The sequence below is a fragment of the Eurytemora carolleeae genome, unplaced genomic scaffold, assembly GCF_000591075.1.
Source record: "Eurytemora carolleeae unplaced genomic scaffold, Eaff_2.0 scaffold151, whole genome shotgun sequence".
Taxonomy (NCBI): domain Eukaryota; kingdom Metazoa; phylum Arthropoda; class Copepoda; order Calanoida; family Temoridae; genus Eurytemora; species Eurytemora carolleeae.
The window spans coordinates 318,830-336,648 of NW_019396353.1; the positions used below are offsets into that span (position 1 = coordinate 318,830).

General features: G+C 31.4%; 1 protein-coding gene across 1 annotated transcript; it reads left to right on the forward strand.

The window, feature by feature from the left end:
* Positions 1 to 2,255: 2,255 nt before the first annotated feature.
* Positions 2,256 to 11,925, forward strand: LOC111701564 (GTP-binding protein Di-Ras2). The gene is made up of 7 exons (XM_023472904.1): positions 2,256 to 2,590; positions 2,927 to 3,011; positions 4,280 to 4,380; positions 6,339 to 6,421; positions 6,608 to 6,712; positions 10,504 to 10,572; positions 11,780 to 11,925. The coding sequence occupies exons 1-7, from the start codon at positions 2,542 to 2,544 to the stop codon at positions 11,876 to 11,878; spliced, it is 591 nt and encodes a 196-aa protein (XP_023328672.1). The 5' UTR covers positions 2,256 to 2,541; the 3' UTR covers positions 11,879 to 11,925.
* The last annotated feature ends 5,894 nt before the right edge of the window (positions 11,926 to 17,819 follow it).

The window sequence follows — 17,819 nt, forward strand, 5'->3', positions numbered from 1 at the left end:
CTGTTGTTCAATAAGTTATAAGTACTGTGGTTTAATAAGTTATAAACACTGTTGTTTAATGAGTTATAAACAATGTTTATTATCACTGTTGTTTAAAAGTTATAAACACTGTTGTTTAATACGTTATAATTAAACACTGTTGTTTTATGAGTTATAAACAATATTGTTTAATAAGTTATAATTAAACACTGTTGTTAAACGAGTTTTAAACACTGTGGTTTAATCAGTTATAATTAAGCACTGCTGTTTAATAAGTTATAAACACTGTTGTTTAATAAGTTATAAGCACTGTGGTTTAATAAGTTATAAACAATGCTGTTTAATGAGTTTAAAAATTGTAAATGTGACCTGAATGGGGGATTTTTTTTTTATGAGAAATAATGCTTCTGGTGTTTTATGAGTTACTATTGGGAACCCAGCTTTGCTAGCAAAGTAGCAAAGTTAGTTTCTTCTCAGCATATGCTGAGAAGAAACTAACTTTTCTCTTTAAAAGTCAACAGAACCCACTCAACTTTTTAAAATTTTAAAATCAAGCTAACCTGGCCTAACCAGGGCTAGATTCGTCCGGTTTTATAAGTTTTAATTGATTCAAGTTTTGATCTTTAATTCAAAAGAGAAAAAGCAAAAAAATCAGGTTTATTTGGAAATCAAAATTCACAGCTTGCTGCCTTAATTTATACATTATTGGACTTTAATAAAACACAACAATTAAAAATACTTTCATGACTGTAGAAGATATATATTAAGAAGATTGCTGAACATGCTGAAAAGATCCATACTCAAGAAGAAGATATATATTAAGAAGATTGCTGAACATGCTGAAAAGATCCATACTCAAGAAGAAGATATATATTAAGAAGATTGCTGAACATGCTGAAAAGATCCTTCTCAAGAAGAAGATATTTATTAAGAAGATTGCTGAACATGCTGAAAAGATCCATACTCAAGAAGAAAAGGATTAGACAATGAAAAGAAAATATTTCTAAATCAGAAATGTGATTTTCTCTTTATAAGATTCAATAATTCTAGTTTCAAAGCATAAAATCATGCTGGATATTGCACACGTAGATCCAGATGCTGGATATTGATCACATAGATCCAGATGGCTCTGATAAGTTGCATCAAGTTTTTAGACAAGTCGGCATTGAAGTGTTGCAACGCCTTGGCATTTGATTTTACCTCACTGACTCACTTTTGCTTTCTTGTTGCCCTAGAAATGTACATTTTAGAACTCTAAAGCACTTGTTTTAGCTTATGGTTGGGAAGAAATTATTTTGAAAAATTATCATTTATTTTTGCGTGATAGCTCGCAGCATTAGGATCACTGTGATGTTGAAACTATGTGAAGATTACGTTAACGATTATTTTAATTATAAATATCATCAAAATTCATCTAAAATTTGATTTACATAGTTTAAGGTCGAAACTGTAACGGTCAGCTACAGCAACTGAATTCTGAATATCCCATACTGCACAAACTTTTAAATTGAGGCTTAACGCCATAAATCGGGGAAAGTTTTCTATCCCTGGCACTAATGAGGCAATAACCTATAATGTGCAATAGGGAACTAGATCAACTCTAGCTTGTTCCAGCTCGGATGACAAAACTTTTGAAACGTGTGACTTTGGGCTTAAACGATTTTTTCCCTGTGATGGTTCAACCTTGACTTTGGATACCTCTTGAAAACTGACAGAAATTAAGACACTTTTAACTGATTCAAAGGAACTGTAAGTGTAATTTCAAAAGTCCTTCTATGCAAAGATCGCAATGTTCGATTTACACTGGTACCCTTCAAACCTTAATCTGATTAAAAATGTGGAAGATACCGTCGTTTTTTCTGACGCGAAAAGTGTTTATTTTAATCCTTAGAAGCAAGAAAGGTCCAAGTCACTTTCACAGAGAAACTGCAAAAGAAAATAAACAGTTTAAAGAAACAAAAACATGGAGTACTAATTCATATTTGATTAGAAAAAGTTTTCAAGAATACCGCTGCAAATCGGGTATTGCCATCTTGGCATGGAGGGTCCCTTCAAGGGTCTAGTTAGGGTCCTGGGCGTAACAGTTTCTCCAGTAGTTATCATATTTAGCCGTTGAAGCGGATATTGGTATCCTATTTAACAGGTTCACCCTTATATAACAAAACCTAGTCACAGCTCTCAATATTTTTCTAAAGAGGAGAGAAGCTCCTTCAATCCTATTATTTTATATAGTTTTCATAACTCCTTGTTATTCTTATTCATGTATTTTCAGATAAAAATAAAATAAAAATGTCCACTAGACCTGCATTTGGGCTTAACAAGCTGGACTAGATACTTGTTATATCAGATAACAAGCTGGACTAGATACTTGTTATATCAGATAACAAGCTGGACTAGATACTTGTCATAACAGATAACAAGATCAAACCAAATTCTGAAATTAATCTTAAAAGTTCCGACAGACTTTAGACTTTCCTAAAATTGCTACGCGTAATCGGGTTGGTGCTTGGTTTGGTTTGGTTTGGTTAAGATTTGCTGGATACTAACCTTTAACTAAAAAAAATGCCTGAACCTAGTAATGATTACAGAGTTGTCGTCTTCGGTGCAGGAGGTGAGCTCTTATTTTATAGTTTACTAGACAACTAGTTTACTAGACAACTAGTTTACTAGACAAACTAGTTTACTAGACAACTAGTTTACTAGACAACTAGTTTACTAGACAACTAGTTTACGAGACAACTATTTTACTATTTTACTAGTGAACCAGACAGCTTCAGTATATCCAAAATTTAAGAAAACAATATAATTCTGTAGTTTTTGTCCCTTAACATAATTAAACAAAAGGAATTAATACGCTGTCGTGTATTTTCCCATGCTGTAAAAGGTTCAAAGTAGAATATATACCAGCTTAACGAAAATTCCCCATTGTATAAGTCTATATTTTCAGGAGTAGGTAAAACCAGTTTAGTTTTACGATTCATAGAGGGCACTTTCAGAGATGCATATATTCCAACCATAGAGGATACATACAGGTAGAGCAGCATTGATGCTTACATTCCAACCATAGAGGATATATAGGTTGAGCAGCCTTTATGCATATATTCCAACCATAGAGGAAATACAGGTATAGAGCAGCCTTTATGCATATATTCCAACCATAGAGGATATAAGACCATAGCAGGCTTGATGCATATATTCCAACCATATAGGATACATGAATGTAGAGAAGCCTTGATGCATATATTCTAACCATAGAGGATACTTGAATGTAGAGCAGCATTGATGCATATATTCCAACCATATAGAATACATGAATGTAGAGCAGCCTTGATGCATATATTCCAACAATAGAGAATACATGAATGTAGAGCAGCCTTAATGCATATATTCCAACCATATAGGATACATGAATGTAGAGCAGCCTTGATGCATATATTCCAACGAATACATGAATGTAGAGCAGCCTTGATGCATATATTCCAACAATAGAGAATACATGAATGTAGAGCAGCCTTAATGCATATATTCCAACCATATAGGATACATGAATGTAGAGCAGCCTTGATGCATATATTCCAACTATAGAGGATACATGAATGTAGAGCAGCCTTGATAATTGAGAAGTGTTAGCTTTTTAAAGTTGTTTTATTGCTAAGAAGAATGAATTATTTTTGGAGGATCAACACAAAAATATACGTTTATATATTTCAAACTTGATTTGATTTGAATAATTTTATGTTTTGAGAGGGAATAATCTAGATAAGATAGGTTTCCTTTATTATACAGATAATAAGTCTTCTACATTGATAACCAGAAAACTATGGAATAGAAAGTCGACTTTTGACTCAAGTTATGACTTTAAATAGTCCAATGAAGAAGAGACACAGCAATTGTGCAGTGTAAACAGACCCATTTCACGTAATTAGTGATTTAACAACTCACTGTAGTTTTCGAGCTTTCATTGCAATTTAACAAACTGAAAAATATGTTAAATCATGATTTTTGTGACTCTTTTTTATTCGCTTTTCCTTTAACCGTCATTAGAATTTTCATTGAAAATGTTTATCATTGTTCATTTTATAAAACAATTCTACGAAACCTCACGCCTCTCTTTTCATTCAAACCTTATTAAAGCTTTTGAAAAGAACCAATTAATGAGCTCTAATTAAGTCTTTACCTATAGAAATGCTTGTATAGTCTAAACATAATTAGGACATCCTTTCGAAGAATTATTTTCAAAAGTTTTCTTCATTCAAAAATCTAATCCTGAGATTAAAAACAAAACTCAACTTTTGTTTAGAAAAGTGATAAGTAGCAACAAGGCCGTGTGCACGCTACAGATCACAGATACAACAGGAAGTCACCAATTTCCTGCCATGCAGAGACTTTCCATATCTAAAGGTAAATTTCCTGCCATGCAGAGACTTTCCATATTTAAAGTTAAATTTCCTGCCGGGTATTTTTCGTTTCAAAGCTCTGTTATTTACGAAAGACTGGTTGCAATTAGAATCTATCTATCTATCTAAAGTTACAATATTAAATTCCAGGACTCTAAATTAAATCTTAATGAAATTTCTTCTTGATCAGTTCCAATCAAAAATTTATTGTTAAATAAATAGTTTTAATGATCCTGAAGATGCTGAAAATACAGGGTAATTGGATCAATTAATTTCTATATTATTATCTGGTAAACGTAAAAATATATATTTGATTATTTTTGTTATAATTTTGTACTAGCTGAAGTGCCCGGCGCTGCCCTTGGAATTTAAAAAAAATTTAAATTTAAAAAATTAAATTTTTTCGCCTATGTTTATCCCGGGTACCTATGAGTTTCCTAAAAAAAATAGCCAATCCTGTCCAGCCGTTTGACCAACTTTAAATTTTACTGATCTAGGAGGGGCTGATCCTTCATAGCCCCCCCCCCCTGCTTACGGCTCTGGCTAACACATATATAAAAAATATATATCTGAGCGAAGAGCTTTATTAAATAGATTAAAAAAGTTTCCGCGAAAACATCTGGATAAATTGTATCAATATCTTTTAATAGAAACATGAAAACTTTTTTATTAAAACAGTTTATAAATAAACCTAAATGTTATATTCTTTTGTATTTCCACTTGAAGGCACTGTATAGATGTAATTTCTATTAATTCTCTGTTTAAAGAGTGGAATGTCCTATTCACAGCAAATACCCATTAAATTTGGTCTGATGCAAAATGGATGAGCTCTTTATGTGTGTTTTTTTAAATTATAGCTTTTTGATAAAAGTGGCTTGAGGATTCACAATAAAGAAGCAAAAAATTAAATTCAGGAGAAGAAAGTTCTAAACCGTGCTTATGTTCCTTCCATACCTGGCACTGAGTGTCAGATTTGGGCACAAATATTATGTTCAATCAATCAATCAATAACTCTTCTTTTGCCGAGAGCAAACATTAATATTAAGGAAACTATTTAAGCATGACGAGAACTAAAAATAACACTGTTTACTTCTTTTATAAAATTAAAACTGTGAGTGATCGTTAAATTTCAATAAAACCCCAGATACCATTTTTTAAACAGTTCAAGGTTTTCCATTTTCGCACATATCACGAATTTTGAGTCTTGGACGCGTTTTGGAATATAATACAACTTTTGAAACAATCCATAATTTGGATTTGCTACAAAAATGTGACATGTTCTAAAAAGAAATCAATTACTACAAAAAATTAAAATTTCTTTATTTGTAGAGATTTAGTACTAAAAATGCAGCCTTAACTATTCTGAATTAAAGTATGCAGACGGTTTTTTTACTTTTTAACTTAAATTGACCAATAAAAATAATTAAAAAAGATAACTCTGCCCATTTGACCCAAACCTGACACTCAGTGTAAGGTCTGGGCACGGTTTGGAATTTTTTCACCTGAAATTGTCAAAGTTAGGATTTTGGAAGCTATAAAAAAAGAGGATATCTTTCATATCAGATAAACTCCTAGGGGCTACCGTTGTGCATCGGGCATGACCGGGCATCTTCTTATTTTTATGCCTATTTTTATTTTAAAAGATTTCTAAAATTGAGAACCAGAAAACAGTGGGATTTTAATAAAGTCTTCTTTTCCAGTTTAACTAAAAAATATTGTAAGGATGTTCTCCTTTAAAACTTAACTTTTTCTTAAAATCAATAGAAATAGTTAAGTTGGAAATTGCAAAGTCCTTCTAAGATAAAAGATAAAACTAAATCAACATTCATTCCACAGTTTTCTGGTTTTCACCAAAAATATAAAGTTTTCTAATAACTCTGACTACTCATCAGATTATCTAACAAAAGAGATAAAGTATTTGGAAATTAATATAATAAAAGTTTTTTTCCCCATTATTTTCAGGACACGCTTTTATTCTTGTTTACTCTATATCATCACGACAAAGCCTAGAGGAGCTGAAACCTATTCTAGAACTGATAGGAGAGGTAAACAGCTACAGGGTTTATCATTGTTAAATTAGGGTTTCCAATTCTAGAACTGATAGGAGAGGTAAACAGCTAGAAAGTTTCCCAATGGTCCTGGTTGGGAATAAATGTGATTATTTGTAAGTAAAAGGTGGACTTGAAAATTTCCCAATTGTCCTGGTTTGGAATAAATGTGATTATTTGTAGGTAAAAGGTGGACTTGAAAGTTTCCCAATGGTCCTGGTTGGGAATAAATGTGATGAAGAATCTGGGAAAAGAGAAGTGAGCACTAAAACCGGGGAAGCTTTACAGGTAAACAATATATACAGATTACATTACTAATTGTGGATTCTATTCCACACTCCTCTGCTCCCTCTCCCCTCTCCACTCTCTACACACCCTCTGATCCCCCCAACTCTCCACTATCCACACCCCTCTGCTCCCTCCCTCCCCCCTTCTCCACTCTCTACTATGATTTCTCCACGATTTAGTGACTTCCGCTTTTCTATTGCAGGAAAACTTTTTACACTTTTAACCACAAGATATCCCAAAGATTGATTAGACAAAGGTTTCATGGTATCGTTGTGAATCGGACATTGTCATCTTCGCATGTAGGGTCACTGGAAATAACGCATATACAGTTCCTCTAATTGTATATTTAAATCTTATTCCTTGTTGCTTTTAAACTGTAACATTACAATTGGGTACAAATAGATAAATTTNGAGTTTGTGGCAAAGACTTAATTCCTTTAGTTCTTTAAACCCAAGTTCCTTAGTATTAAAATCCGCAAAATTTTTTTCTTCTTTGTTTTAAAATGTAAACAAAAAGAACATGTTCACAATTTAAATAGAAGATGGGCGCGAAGCGCCCTAAAAGCCTAGTATATATATATATGAAATCTACAGTATGCGTATTAATAATGATGGAAGCTATTTATTATATTGTTGAGTGAGTATAAATGGTGGTTTATCTAATAAACCGGTAACAGTCTTGTGCCACTTTTCTCAGGTTTCTGAGCGCTTTAAGAGGCAGTGCCCAAAAATGTAGGTGCTACTAAAGTACTCATTTTAAACTATTAAAACTGTACTGTATGATGTCAGGGCTATTAAACTACATATTTGTCCTTGTAGTCCCATATCAGCTAACTGTGAGGGAATATTAATACCAGCCCAGAGTTGACCATTAGCAAACTGGCCAGTAACCACAGGGTGTCCAGGGATCAAAGCTAATAAAGGGTAAATTGATGAAGGACTTTTGAAAAAACTACTCCCCACCCGCTGTGAAAAGTTTTGAATTGGTTTAATCAATGTTTATAAGTCGAAATATTCTCGGGAGAATTGTGCTTTTAAGCCTATAAATATACCTGATGGTCTATGGAGAACCTATGGAACTAAAAATCTAGCCTCAGCAGGGTGACCAACTCTAAAAGATGAAAAATCCCCTAAAACTTTAAGAAAAATCCTTTTCATCCCAACACTCTTAAAGTTGTTACAACATGTTTTAAGTGTCTGCAGGCAAATATTATTACTTTTTAAACAAAATATTTAAAAAAAAGTGAAAGTTAATTATTAAAAATACAGGGTCAAAAAACGTAATTTAACTGATTCACAAATTCCCCAAAATTTCCCCAAATCCCCAAAGACTTTCAAAATCCCCAAATCTGCACTTTTAGGGGACGAAATCCCCAAGGTTGGTCAGCCTGAGCCTCAGTCTTGTTCCTAGCCGCAGTGAAAGAGAATGAAAAGAATACCACCCAGATATTTCTGTTTAATCAGGGAAAGCGTCATCAGCAAGGTGTTCCAGAAGATTTTGCACTCACAAGTTCGTCCTTGGTCTATATATGACACTGTGATCTTGCCAGGCAACATAAAACGTGGTAGGTCGACTTTACACTGTGTGACCAGCTGTACAGTTCGACTGAATGCATTTACCATCATGTAACTGTTAGATTGGGGAATATAATTTTGTCTTGGTCCAGGATAAAACTCAAGATATAATTGTTTTCTTGATGACAGATCGGCAATATTTTGGTCTAACCTGATATAGCCACCTTGAACCCAGACCCAAGGACCTAAAATTATGAAGGTTTGATGCTGATCACTATTACTGACTACATGGGACTGCTTGATGGAGCACTGCAGTTGTGTATTAGGTGTGCCAATATTAGAGGTTTGGTGGTCTGGTGGAGCCTCCTTGGACGACGTCCTTGGGGTTTAAATAGGTTATATTCGATGAAATACGTTTCATCTATTCACACAAACATTAAATATATGTAAAATGATTAAGATCCTATGTCTGGATTAGTTTTTATATAAAAAAATTAGCAAATTGTTTAAAAGTTTTCATCTTTTATTACGCATACTGTATTGATTTTTAATCAATGTTATGTAAATGTACTTATATGAAACATATTGATTTTTAATCAATGTTATGTAAATGTACTTATATTAAACATATTGATTTTTAATCAATGTTATGTAAATGTACTTATATTAATCATATTGATTTTTAATCAATGTTATGTAAATGTACTTATATTAAACATATTGATTTTTAATCAATGTTATGTAAATGTACTTATATTAAACATATTGATTTTTAATCAATGTTATGTAAATGTACTTATATTAATCATATTGATTTTTAATCAATGTTATGTAAATGTGCTTATATTAAACATATTGATTATTAATCAATGTTATGTAAATGTACTTATATTAAACATATTGATTTTTAATCAATCTCCTAGTACTAATTGCATTTATTATCTATGTATCCTGATTCTTCTATCTCAACAGGGTTAAACAAAGCTTTGTAATCTTTGGAATTTTATTTTAAGAAAAAAATGTTGTAAAAAATCATCAGCACTGGAGTACTACTGGAGATTCCGTCTCATAGGAGACCCCGATCTTTTCATTGGAGATCCCAGATTTTCGTAGTAGACCCCCGAGTTTTTCATTGGAGACTCCATATTTTTGTTAGAGAACCCAAACTCTCCATGGGAGACCCCCGGATTTTAATTGGAGTCACCTAAAATTTCATTGGAGACCCCCGATAATTTCATTGGAGACCCCTGATAATTTCATTGGAGACCCCCAAGATGTTCATTGGAAAAATTGGGGTCAAAAACAAAAAGTGGGGACTTAAAATGAAAAGTCAGGGGTCTAAATCAAGTGGTCTCCAATGGAAATTGTAGGTTTAAAACGAAAAGATGTGGGTCTTCAATGAAAATATTGGAGTCTTTAACTAAAAGTTTGGGTCTTCATTAAAAATAATGGGTTCTCCAATGAAAATCGGCGGTTTAAAACACTAGATGTGGGTCTTCAATGAAAATCTTGGGAGTCATGTAAATCTGGAAGTCTCCATTGAAAATCTGGGTTCTCCAACGAGATGTCAAAGGGATTCTCCAATTAAGTACTTTAATGCTGATGATTTTTCCCAGGCTTAAAAAATAGATCTTTATGCATTTTTTGTTCCACACAAACATACAGCATGATTTTTAGTAACACAACTTTGATTTAAATGGATTGTAAGAGTAATTTTATGTGAAAATTTATCAAAAATGGGAAAGATATTGTCGTTTTCTAGGTTTACAATTAATACAAAAAATTAGTTTTCAAAATTATAAAAATTATATTATAATTATATTATAATTATATTATATAATATTTATACATAATCAGGCAAAGGTTTAAAAGTACAGCTGTGTATAAACTATGAATGAAACTGAAAAGCAAAAAAAACTTAAAATGATAGATAAGGGAATTCATAATGTATACTCATGTTCAGTTTTAAATACAGGACCACCTTTTAAACAGTTAGGGAAAGTTGTTCAGTATACAGACTAATGACACTAAAATGAGACAATAGTTCATGTCAATATGCATCATCGTCTTTAAAGATATCTATGGGTTAAACCCCCCCCCCCCCCACCCTTTTGAAAAAGCTCTGAACTGCCTATGTTTCTACCATATACGTGATTTTTTGCTATATCCTAGAGTAAATATAGAATTCAATAGAACAACTCATTATTATTTTCTTATAAAACACTAACTGCGCAATAACAAATAATAAGAAAAATCTGATATATTTTCTTCTCTAGAATATGTGGAAATGTAAGTATATCGAAACCTCTGCAAAGAATAATGTGAACATTACAGAACTATTTGAGGTGAGTCAAAATAAAAAGACAAGTTCAAATTTTTTATTTTAAATTCTCCGTTTTCAATCAAATCTTTTTATTTCCACTAGCTTGGGAAACTAGTTTTACCTAGAAACTTATGTCTCTCTGTACAAGCCAGCACACTCAACTTAAAATTTTAAAACCGAGCTGCAAAGAAATTTACGCGGTTTTACCAGTTCCCCAATCAAAATGGTGTCCGAGCATAACACTTGAGCCCCTAGCTCAAGTGTTATGCTCGGACACCCAAACAAACAGCAAAACAGAGATTACTACTTTATATGATGCAGGGTTCAACAAAACTACAAAATAATCAAACATGGCATATTTAAGTTTTGAACTCAGTAGCAATAAAATGCTTTACAAAACAGAAAACAACGATATATTTTGATAAAAATTAATATTTTGATTATTATTAATTAATATTACGATTATTTATTTACTTTTTCTACAAACTCATTTTATAATTTAACATTTTAAACAATTGAACTTTTCTAGGGGGATTTTACACATATTTGAACAAAAAACACAAAAAACTCTACATTTCTTACATAGAATCACAAGAAAGCTTTTTTACCGCTCCACGATATAAGCAATAAATATCGAATTTGGCATCTTTTGTTTTGGAGATCGGGTTGTTTCAAAACGAAACGAAAAAAATCGTTTTAGAAATCGGTAACGACTTTTTTATTCTAACACAGGTAAAAATTTAGTTTTCGTTTTAAATTGGAAAACGAAAAAAGTTTGTTTTTCGTTCTACTTCTGAAAACACTTTCAGAACAAAAAAGACTGTTAGAAGGCGAAAAAGTTTAAACACACTTCTTGTTTGTTAAAACACACTTTGCTTGGGTGTTCTGGTGTATCCAATAAACATCAAAACGGCTGAAACGATCAAGCCTAAATTTTGTGTGGGACTTCACATATCCCAAAGAAAGTTTATAGATGATAAAAATTTCAAAAATTTGCCTCCAACCAAATTCGATTTTCATTAAATTTTGAAAATCTACGAATTCTTTTATAGATTTTTTTTTTTACAATGTTTACAAGGAAAACATGTTCACGATTGAAATATAAGATGGGCGCGATGCGCCATAGAAGCCTAGTTATATAAAGGACACCCGGAACATTTTCAATTTGGTAAACATTTTCCGAGATTGGAAAATAATTTTCCAAATAAATATAAATTATATAAACATAGGAGCTGCTGAAGCTTGAATCCACTAGGACGCTCTCCCTTCAACCTCTGGAGGATACGGAGAAAAAGAAGAAAATAAAGGAGAAATGTTTAATCATGTAAAATACTGTAAAACTGTACGCTGTACACTGTACTCTGTACATACTCTGTACGCTGTACTCTGTACGCTGTACTCTGTATGTTGTACTCTGTACACTGTATTCTGTACGCTGTACTCTGTACGCTGTACTCTGTACTCCGTACGCTGTACTCTGTACGCTGTACTCTGTACGCTATACGCTGTACGGTGTACGCTGTACTCTGTACTCTGTACTCTGTACTCTGTGCGCTATACGCTTTACGCTGTACTTTGTTCGCTGTACTCTGTGCACTGTTCTCTGTACGCTGTACTCTGTACGCTGTACTCTTTACGCTGTACTCTGTACGCTGTACTCTGTACGCTGTACGCTGTACGCTGTACTCTGTACACTATACTCTGTACGCTTTACTCTGTTCACTTTAACCTGTACAATGTACTCTGTACACTCTAACCTATACAGTGTAGTCTGTAAAGTATATTCCAAAGGAAATCTACAATGATTATGAGAATTATTATTATGATTCAAAGTCGTCTTTAAAGGGACCGTTAGGGTAAAATGAAAGGGCCGGGGTATGCTTAAGCCTAAAAACTTTAGAAGTTGATCGCGACCATTTTTAGTTGATGTCCCTGCCCCGAGAAATTGGTATAAAACTGTGTTGGAGTTATACAAAAACTCTAATTTTTATCATTTTTAGGTTTTAGCCTATACCCCTTTCATTTTACCTTAACAGTCACTTTAATCAAAGCGTTGTAAAATGAATCATTGATCAGTGCACACATTCTCTAAAAAAAGCTAAAAATCTACATGTAATTATCTAATTATCTTTAATTTTCTAATTATCTTTAATTTTCTACTAATCTTTAATTTTCTAATTATCTTTAATTTTCTAATTTTCTTTAATTTTCTAATTATCTTTAATTTTCTAATTATCTTTAATTTTCTAATTATCTGAAATTTTCTGATTTAACGAATTACGATCGTTTTCCCCGTTTAATTCAAAATATTAGAAAATTAGAAAAATGATATCCTACGTGCAATCGTCTAATTTGTTAAAAACTGTTTATGAAAAAAGACGACCTTTCCTGATTATTAAATTCTCAATTTTGCTGTAGATCTCTGAATATATCTTCAAAAATTACCAAAAATGTTTCAAGGATTAAGAGAAAATGGTTAAACATCGAAGCTTGCATGTCTTCCTTTCTAAATGCTGAAAAATATTATATTTAAAGGAACTGCGACGTAATTTTAATTGACCCTCCATTTTAAGAATTTTCTGCCTGAATCACAACGTTTATATGAGTATGAATGAGGAAAATTGTATTTACTTTTTTACAATTCCTTTTTTCCTAAAGCTTAAAATTTAAAATTAAAATAATTGAGCAAAAACTATTAATTTGATATTTAGGTACTAAAGACAATCTTCATTCTTAAAACTTGAAGGTGGCACGTTAACTCGTCTTTAAACCTTTTAGATTGTATTTATAATTCTTAAAAATAATGCATTCAAAATGAAAAAAAATAATTGAATTATTCTTTAAACCTACAAATAAAAAATCCATTCGTCCTATATAAAAAAAGATGCAATGAAATTGTATTCATAACAGATTAAAAAAAATAGTTTTTAAGTTTTTTTGCCTTTAATGCGATTTTATCTATGAATCTGTTTATTTCTGGTACTGCAGTTGTTTAAATAAAACACTGAGAATTGACCAAAACTTAAAAGAAAAACTAAGACGATATCGAAGACGACAATAAACATCAACAAGTATTATGTCTTAAAAAATATTTCCTTTTTTTAAGTCAAAAGCATATTTGGATACTTCATGGGTCATAATCTTATCCAATAAAAACAGTTATAATATGATAAACCCTTGACGTATATTTAAATTCATATCGTTGATATTGTTTATAATTACTAAAAAGTATGATTTTTTTGCAAGAGTGTTTTTTTCATGATCTATTTACAAACATTGTTTTTGTTTTATTATGATACCTAGCTGTGAAGTAGTTTAAAAGTAAAGAAAATGCAGTTTTTAACAGACAGTTCGAGGAGGTTTTTTCTAAAGAAACATCGGATAGGAATAAATTAGTACGTGTTAACTTTTTTTAGATTTTCTCCTTTTCTTCAAAAGTTCATGACCCCCCCTCTCACATAATTTCCGCAGTTTAAATTATTGTTACATATATTAACTTTATTACTATATCTATATATATACATACATATGTGTAAAATCTCTACAAAGTAAATATTGTGCTTAGTAAGCTTAGCAAACGATATTTTTATTAACAATATCTTATAAAAGAAGGTCTATTCTTTATAAAAACTATAGAACATGTTCTTTTAACCATAATAATGTTGTATAAATTCCAAACCTGTTCTTGCTTGAAATAAATTTTAAACCCAAATATATTTTTTTTATCCTGATCCATTCTTCTCTATAATGAAATATTTTTACTGAATAAGTGCATAAATTAAATATATTCCTTCCTCTCTTCCTTCTTATTGAGAAATATCGTGTTTCTGAAATTTGAGATTTTTTTGAGAATGAATATATCTTATAATATTAAAATAAATGTTTGTATATATATATAGTCCATATCGAGGTAATTTCCTAGAGAACGATTTTTGGCCCCGCCCCCCTCCAACCAATTTTGTACATGGATCTCATATATAACACATGGAGAAAATTTGTCATGTAGCCGTAGCGCTCGACCCCCTAATCGGTCTTAGCCGCGGCCGGCCCCATAACCTGTCCTAGCCGAAGTGCTCGGTCCCTAGCCTGTCCTAGCCTAGCGCTCGCCCTAGAAATTGTCTTAACCTAACCTAACCCAAAAATAATAAAAATAAATTATATTAATTTGGCTGAAAATTAGTGGTCATGTAAAAAATTGATAGGAGGGGGGGGGGGGTCCAAAAATCGTATACAAGGACTGACCCCCATATCAATACTTAAAACATAATTTCTCTTTAAAAAAATTTCTTTTGTTTGAAAAATTTTAACAAATTATTAATGCTGTGTGTGAAATAAATCTGAATAAAAATAAGTAATGAAGTTTTTTTATTCGATTATATATCATATATATTATAAATATGTACGTTATGGGAAATAACTTGGTTCAAGTTATTAAAAATTTAAAGATTTTTGGACTTGTTAAGGTTCAACAAAAATGTGAGAAATTTTACAAATTTCAAAATTGCTTATTCTTAACATCTGCTTTCTGCATACAGTTTTATCATACGAAAAGAAATATATGCAAGAACCCAGTTATTTCTTAAACATAATTTTTTTAGTACAGAACAATTTGAAAGTAACGTAAAAAACATCAACATTAAAAAATTGATCTTCATTTTTTGTAAGTTTCATACAATTTATTTTCCGTTCGTTACCAATTTCAAAATTAACTGTTTTTTTCCTTTCGTTCACGGACTCTTCCGTAAATTTAAAAAACTTTCGTGAACGGACTCTTCCGTAATTTTAAGAACTTTCGTTCGCTAACAGAACGTTTCACAGCCCTACTTTTAGAGAGATTAATGTGAATTATTCCTCTAAAAAAAATAGGTAAATTCTGATTAATAGCAAGAATTATTAGTTATAGTTGAAGTACTACTTCTTCTGCCACATTGGGATAGTTGTTCAAGTATCCGTACCTAGTTCAACTACTTCAAAAATTTGGGGAATATCCCCCTCCCTGGAAAGTGCACAAGCTTGTAACGAATTAAACTTTTTTGTTGTTCTCAATTCATAGTATAATTTTTAAAAAAGTGCTCAAAGAAAAAGACGACATTTTCACTCATATTGTAATTTTCTAATCTATCAGGATAGAACTCGCAGCGAAAAAGGTTTACTTTAAATATGACCTTTGGGAGACGAATTTTATTCTGCTTCATCCTTAATTTGTTTACAAGTGATCTTAAATATAAAGGAACTGAGTTTTGCCACAAACTCTGATTTTTAATTCCTATATTCTGTACAACCCGATGCAGTAGACCTTTTATATTTCAAACTATCATTTACATCATCAGGTTGAAGAGGACTAAGGATTAGAAAATTTAAGTTTGTGGCAAAAACTAAATGTATTTATCTATAAAGTAATCTCTGCTTGTTTGAATGTCCGATTAGGAACCCCTTGACCGATTTGCCTCAAATTTTGATTGGGAAACTCGGGAGATCCACGGGAGTGTTCTTAATTTGGTTTTGAGATTTTAGTTTAAGTGAGTCGACTTTTACATAAAAAAATAGCTAAAATCTTAATTTAAGACAAAGCTGTATACAATCATAAAGGTTGTCTTTTACAAATATTTACACTATGACGCAATGCGTTTTTCCTTCAATAATGAAAATCACTTAGCCAAGAGATTACGCTGCAATTTAAAACAAATTGGTCACTCTCCCTGGAAAGCTGGGGGAGGTTTTGTTAAAATGGAGTTGGTCGCATAAAATGTTATGTATTACAGCTGCATAAAGGGAAAGTAGTAAAATGATTTACTATGGTCTGAACAGATAAATTATAGTTGCATAAAGGGAAAGTAGTAAAATGATTTACTATGGTCTGAACAGATAAATTATAGTTGCATAAAGGGAAAGTAGTAAAATGATTTACTATGGTCTGAACAGATAAATTATAGTTGCATAAAGGGCAAGTAGTAAAATGATTTACTATGGTCTGAACAGATAAATTATAGTTGCATAAAGGGAAAGTAGTAAAATGATTTACTATGGTCTGAACAGATAAATTATTCAGATTCATGTTATATAGACTATTGAGTATATTTTTAAGCAATATAAATAGAATTTAATTTATTACATAATTAATGTTAATATAATTATATATCATCATGCAATTATTAATAAGAAGACCGTTAACAAAATATCCATGGACGAGAAAAAAATGGCCGCGAGCACTAAGATTTTAGTAAAAACGCTCGGAACATATTCTTTCTTTTTAATAATTATTAATTGCATAATCAATATTCAAACATAATCAGATTTAAAGAATTCAGATGATTGAGTTAATAAGATGAATACATATCTATATATTAACTCTCTATATATATATATCGTATCTGTAAGTTTTACATAGAAATGTACATTGAACTGTAACATGAATAATTAAGAAGTACATAACACGATGTTTATTCTTGCCAAGATTAAATTATATAAATTTTAAAAAGGAGAGTTCGCAAACAAGTTGAATTCAAATTATAAAAATTGACCCTTTTTGTGACAATATTTTGATGGTGAAAATGATGTTTAATACCGTAGTATTTATAGGTATAGAAAAGTTAGGCTTATTATTTTGTGCGAATCATTAATGAAAAAATTAGGAGCGCAACGAAGGTGGCCTGTCCAAGTGAGAAGCCGAAGCACCTCAGCCTTACCGTTAAAATATACCGTTTTTAAAAACTATTGCGCTATTTGCATTAAAAATACATTTTTTCATCAATCATCTATTTTACTAATTGTTTTAGTAACTTTTAGCTTAAATCCCAAACTCCTCTGTTTGCGAATTCTCTCTTTTTCCCCTCAGCATTCCCTGAGCGCTTCCATGTTTCTAGACGGTACATCACGTGACGAGAAGGTTCTAGTTTACTTGTTCTCTCTGTAAAATCCGCAAAAAATCTCAAATTTACAAATGTACCGTCTTAAACCCTGGAAAATGAGACTATTGATGTATTTGTATTATTGAAGTGCCATTAAATATCAAGTATAGTGCATGTTATATTCAAGGCAACTGTAAACATTAAACCAATGTTTAGAAATGATAGTTTTAAGTGTATTATTAAAAACAAATAGTGAGCGTGTTAGAATATCGAATGTCTTTACAACAGCACTTCCAACTCATTTCTAGATATTATGGAAAACTATTGTGAATACAAATTTTGGGAACATAACATGTTTAATAATAAGTATTTATAGAAATTTAAAAGATGAAGCATTAAATATATTCTCCTTAATTTTCGT

Coding starts and splice junctions, on each gene's coding strand:
- LOC111701564 (XM_023472904.1), top strand. CDS start 2,542: ATGCCTGAACCTAGTAATGATTACAGAGTTGTCGTCTTCGGTGCAGGA. Junction 3,012..4,279: donor ACCATAGAGGATACATACAG/GTAGAGCAGCAT, acceptor ACTTTTGTTTAG/AAAAGTGATAAGTAGCAACA. Junction 6,422..6,607: donor TTCTAGAACTGATAGGAGAG/GTAAACAGCTAC, acceptor GATTATTTGTAG/GTAAAAGGTGGACTTGAAAG.